This window comes from Rissa tridactyla, chromosome 2, assembly GCF_028500815.1.
Source record: "Rissa tridactyla isolate bRisTri1 chromosome 2, bRisTri1.patW.cur.20221130, whole genome shotgun sequence".
NCBI classification, from domain to species: Eukaryota; Metazoa; Chordata; class Aves; order Charadriiformes; family Laridae; genus Rissa; species Rissa tridactyla.
This window is the reverse complement of record NC_071467.1, coordinates 150,246,354-150,262,248: the sequence shown is the minus strand read 5'-3', so window position 1 is coordinate 150,262,248 and position 15,895 is coordinate 150,246,354. Positions and strand designations below refer to the sequence as shown.

Genomic DNA, 15,895 nt, shown 5'->3' with positions numbered 1-15,895 from the left:
CACCATCTGGACAATGACACAAGAGACCTAGAATTGCTACCTTCATTAATCCTTCCTGGTTGAAGGCACGGGTAGGTCAGCGTGGCTCAGGAATGCATATGTAGGCTGCAATATATTGGCTAGCCTTGCCCATGAGAACAGCGGGATAAAATCACTGATCCTGCTTCAGTGAACAGCAAATCTAGAAGTACACTCCCACTTCTAGTTGTAATTTACTGTGACACAAAAAAATGAGGTTCCTACTGCATATCTCATTGAGTTACAGTTACAGACGTGCGTGTGCTGGCATTGCATTACGGTGATCAATAGTGATCAGTTGTACTAGAGAAGGAGTAACTGAGCCACAGAACCTCTGTCAAGCCATGTTTTGTACAGGGTCTTTATGATCCCAGCAGGCACGTTCTCACCTAACTCCCAAAACCTTTTCTGAAAGACCACTTACTTCCTTGTTGTTTTTTTTTTCTTTCAAATAGAGTTCTGGGAGGTCAGTGTGTATATCTGCAGGTGGAGAATGGCTGGTTGGGTTAATCCTGAGACATGGATTTACATCAAACAGTTTCTTAAGCTTTCTTCAGACATGTCTGAATGGGGCAAAATTTAATGCAAGTTTTAATGATTGGTGGTTTAATTCTGCAAGTGTCCCTCAATAAGGTGAGGTAGGCAGTACAGCCCATTTGTGCAAGACTTGACCATTGCTTATCTTATGTGACTCAACAGGCAACAGCAAGCAACATAAATGTTCCTTAAAAAGAAACAAAACAAAATATCTCTAAATCTGACACCGTAACTCTAAATATTGCTGCCTGGGGTGATGTATAGTAAACCAAAACTATGCGGCAGTCATGGATCCCACATACCTGGCATTTTACTACAAGAAATTGTCCTTTTCAATCCCGATGCTTAATTCTCTTCTTGAGTTCAAATCGTGTTCAGGTTCATCATTATTAGAAACGGTCACCTTTCTGTGTTGCATCAGAATGAAGAGAATGTTCGGAAGAGAAGTGTACCTTGCACTTGGGAGATATAGTGTAAAAATCGGCATGATGGATGGCATTGCTAATTAGGAATCAGCCTCCAGCGTCCATATGCTACAGTTAGGAGAATTCTGCGAAGACAGCACTGAAAAAGAAGAATCTACACCTTCTAGTAGTTAAATTTAAAGATGATTTTTAAATGGTACTCTGGAAGGGGAGACAGAGTAATAGTGAGGTTGTGGTCTGGAAACAGATTGGATCTATGTTTCCAAAGCATCTGTTGCAGGAAGCGAAGCCTGGATTCTTTATATATAAATAGAGCTAAAAGCATAATGTTGATTTGACAACATGTAGACAGAGGAAATAGTATTTTTGTAGATTTGATGGGGAAAATCTTTTGCTTGAAAGGAAGACAATGTTTTGTTTGTTTGGTTTGGTTTTTTTTTTAATTGATTTCCACTTGTTTCATTCTACTTTGCTAGGATATATTGAGAATTTTAATTACTTTTCCTATAAAAATCCATATTTGCCTTAAATAGCTATACTATTAAAAAAGGAAAAATGTTTTTTAAAAAAATAAGAACAAAAGAAATGCCATTATCTACATGACACATTGCTTTCCTCTGCAGACATGCGCCAGTAGAGGCTGCTGTACACCATATTAAATAAACATTTATACATACTGATAGATTAATTTACAGGCAGGTCAGGGAAGGAGCTTGAAATGTAGTTGTGTGTTTAACTTATGTAAACATATAAAAATTATAAATGCAGAAATCCTAAGATTTTACAGAGAGACTGTAGTCTGGGGATAGCAGCAAAGTAGCGAGCGTTTGCTTTTCATCATTGTGTGGTTCTAACTTCAGGCGTGGCGGGTAGTCGTTTTTACAAATCGGCACCTGAAGGTGCTGAAGCATCAGTCTCTGCTTTTTGATACCAGACTCTCGCTAGTAATTAACCAACATATCACTATTTCATTAAAATGTTCATTAGGTTTTGTATTTCTCATGTCCAAAATGCCTCTGTTAAAAAGCACTTCGTGCATTAATGTGTCGCTTTTACTAGAAGAGCAAGAATTTTCCTTAAAACGACATGTATTATCTTTGTATTATTTGGGATACGGTTCCAATGACTCGCTCTCCTCTGCATTCTGCTGTTGACCTGGCTCTGCAGAAATGAAGCCACTGCACCGCGGCTTCTTTATATAAAAGATGCACGAGCGCGCGGAGCTGAGCTCCCTCCACACACACACGCACACATGACACCACGGCCCCACCGCCAGAGGGGCCAGGCAGGCTGGAGCCCCGTGCAACGGGCTCCTGGGGACCGGCAGCGACTGCCCATGGAGCTTTTGAGACAGAGAGCCCTCAGAGACCTAAAGCACCTCTGGCAAATGGCTGAGAGTTAGGGACAGCCTGAAAAACAAGAGGAAGCTCAGTAGCTTCTAGGACAGTAGTACTCAAATGGAGGTGGAGGAGACGGGTCAAAAAAAGTTCCGTGCAGTCTTTGTTTCTTCCTGCCATCCTCTTTCCAAGAGTGGTCTCTCTTTGGCAGCCGCGTGAAGAAGGAAACATTTGCTTTGGACCAGTTCAGACAGCAGGCAGGAGACGAGCAAGCATAGTTTAAAAGAAAATCAACAAGAAAGAAAGAAAGAAACCCAAACATCCCAAAGGGGTTGTGACCTGGGGAGTGCTGCCCGCCCTTCCTCTCCCCGTGCGATGTCACCATGGCCCAGTCAAAAGGTGGATGGTGACAGCTGGAGCCAGCCTGAGGCCGGGCGGTGTTCCTGCAGCTGGGAAGGAGCACAGTGCTCCTAGGGCATGGGGAGAAGGTGGGAGCAGGGCTTCTCCGGTGACTCTGGTGCAGAGAAGGGATGCGGCAGCTGGAGGGAGTAAGGAGAAGGCCGTGGTGACACATGGAATGCAGAGGCTCTGGGGGGGACTTTGCGCATGCCAGCTGGGGTCCTCCAGTCTGTGAGTTGGGGATATTCTGGCAAAATGAAAAGCCAAGCTAGTTTTTGTGCTGGAAAGCTGCAAGTTAGGGTGCGGGGGTCTGCAGTAGTGCTGAGGATGGTGTTTGTTATGGGTAGCTGCTGGAGAAAAGAAAGCTAGCTTTGCTGTTAACTCTTACACTGATTTTTCCTCCGTAGTAAAGTCAGAGCAGAGTAACTGCCAACTACATCCCCTGAAATTTGTCAGCGCTGTGTATTCTAGGAGAGGGTATAACCATGGGCGTTTCCAAATGACTCTGATTAGAAGCCAATATATATTATAGCTGTATGCTACGTAGTCTTACCTCGGAGCGTACTTATACCTGAAGACAAGAGAGAACCGGCTGCTGGGAAACAGCACGATTTTTTTCTTTCAGGTCCTGTAGGGGTTGGACTGAATGAGCTTAAACGGAAATTGCTGATCAGCGACACCCAGCATTACGGGGTAACAGTGCCACGTAAGTAAAAATACACTTCTGTTCTCCTAATGCTATACTTGCATTACTATCCCTTATTATTGCATTACCTTAAGGCACTTTCAGATTTGGGTCCCTAAATGGATGCCTGGCATCCAAATTACTTTTCTAATTTTTAAAAGTGCTGCTGCAGTTGTATTTTAAATAGCATTGATTAAACAGATAGGACGTTTTGGCTCAGAGGCATTGCAGTAGACTTTTAGTACGAGTTTAACGTGATTGATGTCAGCGAGGTTTAGTAAATGAAACTCAGCTGAAGAACACCCCGGGTTTGGCTGTAAAGCAGTGAAACCCACCCCGTTACCAATGCTTGCTTTCAGCAAAATGGCCTTTCTATATTAGACAGGCTGAAAAATGAAGACTGATGATAAGCAGTTTAATCCTGTGAATAAATTCATTAAATCCCTTTGATTAACTTTAAAAAAGTTGATTTGGGGATTTATTTTTTTTTCCATCTTTCCCCCTGTCTGACCAGGTAGTGTTACTTTGTATAACTTGAATAACATCGTTCTGTCTGTATTAACTTCTACGATACTTTATTGGGGTTTCTTTAAGGACTTGACGGTTTTAGTTAGACTTGCGTTCCTTGTTTTGCTTTCTACTTGTAGTTGTGCCTCCTGTGGGGGTCCTTAAAAATATGGGTCAAACATTCTTGGTTTGGGAGATACCGTCACAGGTTTTTTGCAAGTACAGGTATTCTATAAAGTATATATACGAATGAGTTTACTAGGTAGAAGAATGAATACATTTGGTTTTGGCAAGTCATTTCATTTGCACATATTTGCTTCAGCTGTGTATTGAAAACAACAACAAAATAAGCCAGATGTTCCCAAATATTTAACACACTGAAACATATGCAATCATTTGCCCAAAAATATTTCTCTAAAAATTGCCAGTATTCATCAAGCTGCCTTCTCTCTTTTCTCTTCCAAATTTGTGGTTATAATTTAAAACAAACACGTAAAGAAATCCCTCTCCCTGAAATTCAGTAAGTCAAGAGTTGGAGGGAAAACTGGGGGGTTCTTGTCTTGGACGTGTTCCTCTTCATGTCAACCCACGAAGAGCGTGATACCAAATGGCACTCAGGACGCTGTTTCTGCAAGCAGGTTGTGTGCACGCGGGATGCTGTAACGTACAGCTTGTACTAAACAGGACTTTCGAATGAGTTCGTTACCCATAAGTGGCACCCCCCCAAATAAGTTTCATTTGTAAGCAAAACCTTTGTACCTCGTACTCGAAGGAAAGTAAGACGTGCAAATACTACAAGGCTACGGAAAGAAAAAGGAATTTGGGTTTGATCACCGGAAAAAGAAAAGCATTAAAACATAAAACACACCCCCCCATTTTTTTATTATCATGCTTCACATACCATAGCTGCTAGTGTTGTTAATGAACGTAACGTTTTATAAATCAGGTTGATGAGCTTTTGTTTCCCTTTATGGCCTCGTATGCTAATAAGTTTAACAAGTGGCAAGGTTGGGGTAATTGTTATGGACTGCTGCTCCTTTTATTATTCAGCTGTCCTCATTTTATTGGATTTTTCCACTAGTTAATAAAAAGGATAATCTGATACTTGTCCAGTAGGTTTTTTTTCCTGCACACTTTTAAAACTCAATCCTGTCCTGTGCCTGTGTGCCGCCTCCTGGACCCAGAGCAGCCTCGTGTTTGTCAGAACGGAGGGAACCGTTACGCTTAGTATTGCACAAGGGTTGTGTGCTTCGCAGTGTTCCCTGAGCTGGTTTGCATTATATTGTTTTGTGCTTCTCTTCCTCTTTTTTTTTTTAATTTTTTTTTTTTATTTCATGAAACTGCAGACACTACCCGACCAAGGAGAAGCCAAGAAAGTGACGGTGTCGAATACATTTTCATTTCCAAGCACTTGTTTGAGACAGACGTACAGAATAACAAGTATGCTGAAGAGATTTTAACTAGAACCGCAGTTAAAACAATGGCTTTGTTATAAAATGGAACTGTTTGTAATTTTAGATAATAAGTCAAAGTGGATATAAGTTGCAGTGATTTGAAGATGTGTTAAAATTACATTTTCATATATAAACAGTTCAAAGCAGATAGCAAAAACACAGAAAAAAAAAGCAGCATGTGCAAACGCGACTGTTTCTGAGCTTGCAAGTGTTCCCAGTACTTCGGCTCATCCAGAAGACACTGAAATGGATGAGGGAGCACTCTTTTAACAGGGCATCATCTGCCATAGCAATAAAGCGTTGCAGCTCGAGGAGGGGGGGCGGGAAGTGCTGCGAACGTGCCTGAGTCAATGTTTGCGTAGTTCTGCTCTCTTTCAGGCCAGGCACTTCCTCTGCTTTTGAATTTAGAGATCTACAGTGAAGCCCCTGCCTGTAAACCTGCCAGAAATTAAAGGAAAATGGAGACAATGGTAGCATCGTGCTCTCCAGCAGCCTGTAAAATACCGTAGCTTGAAATTCTCCCCCAGTGTTTCAGAGGGCAAAAGTGTATTAGACACAAAGCTGCGGGTTTTATTGAAACTTCAAACTGTGCTTTGCTTTTTTGGCAAATAGCGCTTCTACTTTTATAGCGCATAACCAGCCGCCTTGGTTCCATTAGCACCATCGTCGCTCCTCCTCCTCTTCTGAGACAGAGAATTTGGATATTCTGTAGTGTGCAATGAAATTTCAGTAGTTTCTATTGTTTAGCTTATCCACTGTTTTATTGCATTGCATTAGTTCAGAAAAAGAGGTGATGGAAAACATTAGTGGGCTGTTGGAGTACAGTACTTTTTTCTCTTTAACTGTAATACAAGCAGGTGTTACTGATTTGAAAGTGGTAAAGTAGAAGATTTCTTAAAATTGACATGCTGAAGTACTTGACAGCATTTCCTTTATAAAACATGGTAAAACTCTCATGTAAAGTAAAATATTTTTGCTCCTGAATTAGATCTCACCAACCAAACTGATAAGTTTTTTTCTGGAGAAAATGGGAATGATTCCAGTTGTTTTCACCTTCTGCCACAGGTTTATCGAGTACGGCGAGTATAAGAACAACTACTATGGTACAAGTTTGGATTCTGTCCGATCTGTTCTAGCTAAAAACAAAGTTTGTCTGTTGGATGTGCAGCCTCATGTAAGTAAGCACGTCTTTTGGCCTCTCGCAGCGCCCCGCATTGCATATCGGGATTCCAGAAAAAAAAGGGTTTCTAAAAAGGTGTATTTTATTCCACACTGAATGACCGTAGAGTGGGCTTGCTGGGTACCTTTATCACAGCAAGAATCTCTGAAAGGAGGAGGGGAAGGAAACTTCAATACATATTGGCAAGTATTCAGCTTAGTAATTAAGTCAATTGAAAGCCTGCAGTGTAATACCAAAGATTTAATTACAAAATGCTCCTATATTTCGATTCATCTTTCTGATGATTTGGGTTAGAGTTTCTCTCCGAAACTTCAATTTCAGAACGGCTCAGAGCTACCACCCAGTTCCAGCAACTCTGACACGTTTAACCAGACTGTTCATGGAAAAGGTTTCCGTGCAGGGTGGACACAAGTCAAGGAACGCGCTAAATGTGATGTTGGCTGGATAATTGTTAAGAACATTCCTCTCTAAACCATTTGTTCTTGCATTGACCTTGTCTTTCAACCCTGCTGAACAGCTCTGCTGGGAATTTTTATGCTCCTAATAACCACAGTGCTTCCAGGAGCTGGACTAGTTTGTTTAAAGCCAGCCAAAGTATTTCTTCTCCAAGGGTGGCCAGCCTGTGACTTCTGAACCCTGGCAGCGTGTGAACAGTTCCTGGGGCAGGTTCGGCGGCGGGGCTGTGCCCGAGGAGCGGGGCAGGGGCTGCGCTGGCCGGGGAGCAGCCGGGGAAGCCAGGCCCCGCGCAGGGGAGGAGGGGAGCTGGGAAGGGGTTCCTGGGGCTGGTACTGCCAGGCTGCTCTGCCAGACCACCGCCCGTCCAGCACGGCCCTGGTTTCCAGTGAAGCAGTAAACTCTCTCGGGGAGCCAGGCTTGTGAGCCATCCTGGGATCCCGGTCTCCGACACACCATTTTCCTGTGGGCCGTGGCAGTGTGAAGAGGACAGAAAGCTGCCAGCCATCCCATCCCTGCTTCACCCTGTGTGCAATCTGAATTGTAGACCTATCTCTAACTGTCTCTGTCTCTAACCATCTCTATCTCTAACTCCATACCTAGCATCACTCGACTGATTCAGGAAGAGTGAGCAGCGGGAGTTATGTGGTGGAGACACAGTATTGAAGAGAACAAATCATTGACCTGTTGTGACCGTTTTCCCTTTTCCCACTACTTTTCATGGGTACAGAACGTGTTAGTCCTGCTAAAATGTGTTGAGCTTTTCCTCCCCTCCATCCCCCCGCTGCCCGTGGCGCTGCAGTGCCCAGCCCAGCCTTGGCCGGACTGATGGGCTTCACCAGCAGCATGTGTGGAAATGGAGAGTTTTCTTCCCATTCGCCTGAAAATTCTCCTTCCATGAATCAATGCCAGTCGCCAGGGTGGGGTGGCAGGAAATGAAAAATAGCGTTCTAGAGGTGCCTTATGGGTTTATTTTGGTTAGTGGAGAGTTTCTTTTATAACTGTAAATTCCATTGTGCAAAATAAACTAATTAATTAAAACCTTTCCTCTTCCCAGACAGTGAAACACTTACGGACGTATGAATTTAAACCATTTGTTATATTTATAAAGCCTCCGTCGCTTGACCGTTTGAGAGAGACCAGAAAAAATGCCAAGATTATTTCAAGTAAAGATGATAAGGGAACTGCAAAACCCTTTACAGTAAGTATATATAGACATGGTAAAACACGAGAACTTGTTCAGAGTTTTGCTGTAGTGGCTTCCCTTGAAAACAAAGGTGATCCCTGGATGTCATCAACAGTCCTTGTCAGGGCTTACACGTACTATCTTCTTGTTTCCCAGCCTCTCTCACATCACAGATTTACTGTGGTGTTTTCATTGTTTAATATGCTCATGGGTATCTACATTTCCATGGTCCCCTGATTTTATGTCATTGAGGAACCCCACAATGCAAGTATATTTTTATGAGAAATAATGCTGTGGATTTCCTTAAAAAAACTTCTATGTGGGCTTAGCTCTTTCTATTCAAGTATAAGAATTTCCCTGTTTTATCAAGTGCATTATTTGGTCTAAATTTAGAAGAAAGCCCAAATATAAAGCATCTATTAAAAAGGTAAATGCTACTCTAATAAAAAGACCATATTTGTGAATAAAAGAAACAATTTTTAAAAATGTTATAGAGAAATGGACACTGTAAGAAAGAAGGAGAAAAATCAAAGCAAATAACAAATGCTGCTTTTTGCCAATAATCAGAAAAAAGTATTGGTCGGATTACCCAAGAGTAACTTATTTACTTCCTTGAAATATGATGAAATCATATTGTAATTGAAGCTAAAGCAAAGCTGATTATTATTAGACCTTTTATCTACATTTACGGTGTGCATCATTTTCTCTCATTCAGATGTTAGGATTTTTTAGATTTTGTTTCAAACTGAGTCACGGGTATAATCACAGGCTGTATCTGTGTAGAATTTGCGTTTGAAATAGTTTGGAAATAATGGCTATAAGAATACGTTCTATGGTATATAAAATGTAAGAAGAGTTCATGCCCCATCCCCGGAAACATTCCAGGTCAGGTTGGACGGGGCTCTGAGCAACCTGATCTAGTTGAAGGTGTCCCTGCCCACGGCAGGGGGGTTGGACTGGATGGCCTTTAAAGGTCCTTTCAGACCAAAATGGAATCACGGAATCACAGAATTTTTCAGAGTCGGAAGGGACCTCTAGAGATCATCTAGTCCAACTCCCCTGCCAAAGCAGGATTGCCCAGAGCACATTACTCAGGACTGCATCCAGGTGGGTCTTGAAAGTCTCCAGAGAAGGGGACTCCACAACCTCCCTGGGCAGCCTGTTCCAGTGCATGGTCACCCTCACCGTAAAGCAGTTCTTTCTCATATTTGTTTGGAACTTGCTATGTTCCAGCTTGTGCCCGTTACCCTTCGTCCTGTTACTGGGAACCACTGAAAAGAGTCTGGGTCCATCCTCCTTAAACCCATCCTTTAGACACTTGTAAACATTAATAAGGTCTCCCCTCAGCCTTCTCTTCTCCAGGCTAAAGAGTCCCAGCTCTCTCAGCCTTTCCTCATAAGGGAGATGCTCCAATCCCTCCATCACCTTTGTTGCCCTACGCTGGACTCTCTCCAGTAGTTCACTGTCTCTCTTGAACCGGGGAGCCCAGAACTGGACACAATATTCCAGTTGCGGTCCCACCAGTGCACAGTAGAGGGGGAGAATGACCTCCCTTGACCTGCTGGCCACACTTTTCCCTGTGCAGCCCAGAATTCCGTTGGCCTTCTTGGCACCACGGGCACATTGCTTGGTCATGGATAATTTACTGTCTACCAAGACCCCCAGATCCTTTTCTTCAGAGCTGCTTTCCAGCAGGTCCACCCCTAACCTACACTGGTGCCTGACATTCTTCCTCCCCAGGTGCAGGACCCTACACTTGTCCTTGTTGAGCCTCATTAGGTTCTTCTCTACCCAGCTCTCCAGCCTGTCTAGGTCACGGTGGATGGCAGCATGGCCCTCTGAGGTGTCAGCCACCCCTCCCAGTTTGGTATCATCAGCAAACTTGCTGAGGATACACTCTGTCCCCTCGTCCAGGTCGTTGATGAATGCGTTAAACAATACTGGTCCAAGTATTGACCCCTGGGGGACACCACTGGTTACAGGCCTCCAACTTGACCCTGCTCCATTAATCGCAACCCTCTGAGTCCTGTCACACAGCCAGCTCTCAGTCCACCTCACTGTCCCCTCGTCTAGTCCACACTTCCTCAGTTTCCTAAGGAGGATGTTATGAGAGACAGTGTCAAAAGCCTTGCTGAAGTCAAGGTAGATGACATCTGCTGCTCTGTCCTCATCTAGCCAACCAGTTATAACATCATAGAAGGCTATGAGATTGGTCAAGCGTGATTTACCCTTGGTAAACCCATGTTGACCATTTCCAGTAACTTCCTGCTGTCGAATGTGCTTGGATATGACACCCAGAATGAGTTGCTCCATTACCTTCCCAGGGACAGAGGTGAGACTGACCGGTCTGTAGTTCCCTGGGTCCTCCTTCCTGCCCTTTTTGAAGACTGGAGTGATAAACTAGTCTATGATTCTATGATTCATTCTTAAGAGCAACCTTCAGGACCTTGCTTAGTTAGGACGGGTTTCATCCCTCAGAGTTAAGCAATGAAATTCCTAAGATTTGTTCCCTCCCCAAACATGAAGAGAAATCCCCTGAGCCAGGTCAGACCAGGCGTAGGAAGGCAGCTCCTGCCAAGCTCTTCAAAGAATAAAGGCTGCACTGTAGTATATTGTATGCTAATAGCAAGCTGAGACTTAAGTAACGAAACTCTAAATGTATCATCAAAATAAACAGCTAGAAACGTTTTCCACTGGTACTGCTAACAGAAAATGTCTCTGTGATTACCGTGCAGTGACTAATTGTGTCACTGCAAGGGGAGAGATGAAAGAATTGCCTGTTGAGCAAAGTCTACTCGTGAGAATGCTCTCTGAGCTCACGTGTAATGGTAATTTCTATATTTTTTTTTAATTAAAAGTTCAGTTTCCATCTCCTGATGAGATGAGAAATAAGCAAGTAGCTTTGCGTTTACCACCGCGTTGATGTGATGTTGCTGTGGGCTGACCGTGCCTTGCGCTGATCTTACTAGGAAGAAGATTTTCACGAAATGATTAAATCTGCCCACGTGATGGAGAGCCAGTACGGCCACCTTTTCGATAAAGTGATAGTCAACGATGACCTCGCTACAGCTTACAGTGAGCTTAAAACAACTTTTGACAGGTTGGAGACCGAGACCTTCTGGGTTCCCGTCAGCTGGCTACATTCGTAACGTCTTAAATGGACAAAACATCTGCTGTTGTCTCAGCAGCGAAATCTGGGGCACGGTTAGGCTTTACTGGATGGCCGTTTGCTACTTTCCTTGGTGGGAGGGCTTCTCGCTCTACCTGAGCAGCAGGTTCACTCCTCATGCACTTGGAACCGCTCTTGTTTTCCTGGGTCTTCAATCCTCCAGCCCACAATTTTGGGGCAGAACAGTCAGATTAAACCGAAGTCTTACTATGCTCCATAAAGTGAGCTAATGCTAGTGTAACAAAACTGCCAGGCACCTCTTTATCATCACCTGTGTATTTCCAAGGTAAGCTTTTTTAACGGAGAGTTTGCAGAAGATACTAATTAACACTGGAGATCAGCACTTTGATGGTTTTAAGCGTAACCGCTGCCATAAAGAGCACATCAGCACTTGGAAGTTATTACCCTTTAAGTGCTTGAGAGAACTGAATCAGGCAAAAGTGACCAACATTTTTACGAGGAAGACATCATAGTTTTAATTACATATCAAGATAAATGTTTTTACTTTTCTAGATGTGAACCTTGTCTTAAATGTACAGTGATTTTAGTATTCCTTTGCACTTACATAGTCATGGAAAGAAAGATGTATTCAGTGGCTTAATTGTGAAATACTCTGCTGTGAGCATGCATGGATTAAACGTGTTTTCATGCATGCTTTGTGGCACAACAAAGAAAACTCACGGGAATATTTATTTAAATAGGGGAAAATGTGAGTTTCTATGTATATAACTTCAAAGTCTTTGGGATTAGTCTTCTGTAAAATCAGTGGCAAAGTGATATGAATAGCAACAAAGTAGAGAGTAACTTTTTTTTTCCTTTAAATTGATTTCAGACATTTTTGGCATCCTTTAGAACAGTTTTCCCATCAGAAATTTTCAAACAATTAGTGAGGAAACTTTGGAGATGTGGGAAGCCGTTGCAAGAGATGAATTCTTTTTATTGTTTAGTATGTAGTGATGCTTCGTAGTAGTGTAACAGCTATTTTGTCTCCACCCAAAAATGAATTATTGCTGTAGACTTCACTGTAAAAAGTATCCTTGTCACTGGTCAGACACAGTTGGAAACCTCACTGTAAAATTTGATGTGTCGGTGTCAGCACATGTATATTAGATTATGTATTTTTAATATAGATAATTTGGTATTTTTCTTCATTTACTACTGATATGCAGGAAATGAGTACATCTGTAAAGACCCAGTAACACCTGTGTGTTGTGTTGTGAATATGTCTTCTAAGTACGGAATGTGTGTAGGAACTTGCTGACTTCAGACCATCACATCTGTGGCACTCAAACAGGAAACCGTTATTTCATGTTAATCTGTAAAGAGAATATAGCTGTCTTGTTTAAAGAAAAAAGAATTTAGTGAAACTTTATATATTTATGAAAGGGTTGAAAAGGGATGTTAAGTTTTTAAATTTCTTGTCAATGTGATCATTTACTAAGGAGATTACTACGTCTGTAATTTGAAACCCCGTCTCCGTAAATGGAGCTCAACATTCCATGTAAATATTTTATTTCAGTTCATATGCTGATAAAGCCATCAGATTTTGCAGTTTTATTCTAAATGCGTATTTAACGTGTGGGTCATTGCATTTGGCTTAGAGTCGTATAAAATAAATGAAAGGCAAGCAACAGCAGCAAAATCCCAAGGAGTCTGGAAATGTTTATGCAAGAGTTACAGATGTACTGGATCCCAGTACGGGTACATGCTCTGCTTGAACGGCTGTAATGTAACTTTTTGTCAAATTTCACCATTTTCCTGGTGGACTTAAACTTTTTTTGTAACGTAAATAGAAATTTGTTGATTAAATTAATTGCATGGAGATTATGTGAGTTGAGGAAACGTTTTCTATTTTTTTTTTTTTTTAATTACTGAAAATATTTTTCAGGGGATCTGGAATTGAGCGGGTCTGTTTGCCTTTGCCTGCGAGTCGCCGAGTGCCCTCGCCATCTCTTGCAGCCAACCCAAATGGAGCGGGCACTCGGCACCTCTCAGGACCTGGCCATTTCCAACAAGAGGGGCTTTAGTCCTCACTGAAACACTCTTAACGCTGCTTCTGACCTGGGCTGTCTCAGATCATTCATGTACAATAGCGCTCACGTAAGGGACCTGCTTTTCTCTTTAAGAAATAGATGCTAGAATAATCTGCACGCTCCCTGTTAGAAACAGTTCTGGCTGTCCCACAGGCTGTTCTTCCTGTCCTTTTGAAATTAATTTAATTCCCATTCCTGGGTCGGTGTGGTCTAGGAGGACCTTCTACAGCAGGTTTGCTGTGCTGGGCGGCAGCACGCGGCGTTCGCAGCGACACTGACCCTCTGATCCTCAGCACAGTCCTGGCAGGAGTTTCCCAGACGGATGGCTGCCTGCCCCGTCTCCGAGCCAGGAGCTAATTCCTGAACTGTAACACCTGCAAAAAGAAAGGGAATCACAAAAACATAAATCCAACCAGCAGAGTAAAATGTGCACAGACTCTTTGAGGAGTGAGAAATCGGTTTAATTAAATTACTAGGTTGCTCTTGAAAATTGACGTTATTGCAGTGTAAGCTTCAATAAATACATAAATAAATAAAATGAAAGCCGCTGGCCTCCACGAGGCGGGCAGAGATGACAGTGGGCCAAGGCAGAAAAATGTCTCAGGGCATCAGTTTCAACGGGACAGGAGCCTGCTGTCGTGATGGACGCTGCGCCCGTGGGCTGAATTGTTCTGGGGTACCAAGGCGGGGGGAGGCGACTGTTCCTTTGACTCCTAAGAATTTGGGAACGAAAACGACTAAACATGTTTCCAATATTCCACATATTCAGGTTGCGCTGTGTGGGTTTTTAGAGAACTGTATGTTTTGACAGTCAAGTCCAGATGTTTTTATTGTGTTTTAGCTGTTTGCCATAGTCATACAAATGGTAGTATTTTTTAATATTGTACCAAGCTCGATACTTGAATTTGCCATCAGGTCCTTGGTTGATGTCTTACCTGAAATGCGATCTTACCTTCTTATGCAAAACAATAAATTATTGCTATATCACTGAAGGTGTTTCTTTTAATTTATTGTAAATTGCACCATACCATATAGGCGTAATGACTTTAAAAGGTAAAATGCCTAAGTATTAAGTTATTTCATAGGCGTCTCTGTTAACTTTAATGCTCCAATAATCTTTAAATGAAAAAATACAGCAACTTAGAAGAAGGACTAAAATTCTTAATTTTTCATTTTTGTTGCCGAATTCTCCTTCAAAATAGATGTCTCCCCTTTCCCGCAGCCTGCCCCAAAATGAGCCATTTTCTTTCTGAGAGGGAAAGCTGAAGTCAGTGGGTCCAGCGGAGACATCAGCTGCCCTGGGCTTGCAAAGTGCTCGGAGTGTCACCCGAGTCCTCGACCCGGAGTGTTTCATGGGTCACGTGCGCTCCTCGGCCGCTCACACGTCCCGTGGGAGGTTGTGTGCATTTGTAGGACTCGAAGAAAGTGATGCTTAAACTAAGTTACTTTTTGCATTATGTTATGTCTTTTCCAGAAAAAAAAGCCTAACACGTGCTAGGATTAGAGAGAAGACTTTTAAGCCCCTTCTGTTTTGTTTCAGTGCAGGATTCTGCATTTCCCACATGTACTTAGGTTCAGGTTTCTACTGTGTGTGGAGAATTTTTTTCCTCGGTAAAGCTCATATTTAGTTTTTGTGAGATTTTTTCAAAGGATGAATAGTTTTTTCAGAGATTAGAATTAAAGTTATAATCTGAGTCTACTTTTGCTACTGCATCATCTACAGTCATTTCCCCACGGGATTGAGTTTTCTGTGTATAAATGCTTAAAATCATTTGTACTTGCAATTTGCCCAGGATCCTTTTGCTCTCAAAGTCATTAAGTATTTATCATATGTTACCATGATTAATGTATGATACCGAGCATTCGGCGGAAAAATGTCGGAGCGCAAAATTAAAGGGACGCAGTGTGCATATTTGTTGCTTAAGAATTCTGGTGCTAGATAATGGTTAAAGGTTTCAGCAGAAACATACACAAAACCATTTGGAAACAGTTAAAGTCTGGTCTTAAATTTTGTCTTATGTTAAATGACAGTACAAATGAGAGAATTTAGAATTCTAGACAGCTGGAGACTTTTTCCCTCTTGGTATCTGTGTCTGAAATACAAGTTGAATATTTGGAAGACTGTATGGAATGATTTTACATCTCTATAATAAACTGCTATGGTATTTTGTGTAGCTGACATCCAATATTTTAACAGAGGGTAAATCCTTGTGATTATTGAGACATTGGTTTTGCTTCTATTTTAGTTGTGCACATCTGTCTGTTTAAACAAGTTTTTAAAGACTTAGTGGCACAAAACTGCCAGCTACACATTTCAGTATATGAACGGAGAAAAATACTTTCAGGATTTGCAAAAAGGGCTCAAATGGCACAAACAATATTCAAAAACTTCTTGATAAGAAATAAATAGAGAAAATCAGGTCACAGTTTCTTTGCTAACTATTTATTCTTTTCAGTAGTCACGTTAATATTCACTACTTGAATATGCTAAAAAAAAACAGAAAGAAAGCTA

General features: G+C 42.0%; 1 protein-coding gene across 7 annotated transcripts in view; it reads left to right on the top strand.

The window, feature by feature from the left end:
* Window positions 1-15,186, top strand: part of MPP7 (MAGUK p55 scaffold protein 7) — a 155,633-nt gene extending 140,447 nt beyond the window's left edge. For 5 of the 7 annotated variants that reach the window (XM_054190547.1, XM_054190549.1, XM_054190551.1 and 2 more), the window contains 5 exons: window positions 3,342-3,422; window positions 5,255-5,348; window positions 6,428-6,536; window positions 8,053-8,196; window positions 11,151-15,186. In XM_054190547.1, the coding sequence (XP_054046522.1) occupies window positions 3,342-3,422; window positions 5,255-5,348; window positions 6,428-6,536; window positions 8,053-8,196; window positions 11,151-11,330 (608 nt within the window). In that variant the 3' untranslated portion in view covers window positions 11,331-15,186. Of the gene's footprint in view, window positions 1-3,341; window positions 3,423-5,254; window positions 5,349-6,427; window positions 6,537-7,598; window positions 7,720-8,052; window positions 8,197-11,150 lie in introns of those variants that run through there. The other 2 variants (XR_008464750.1, XM_054190552.1) reach the window with 2 other exon arrangements.
* Window positions 15,187-15,895: the final 709 nt, after the last annotated feature.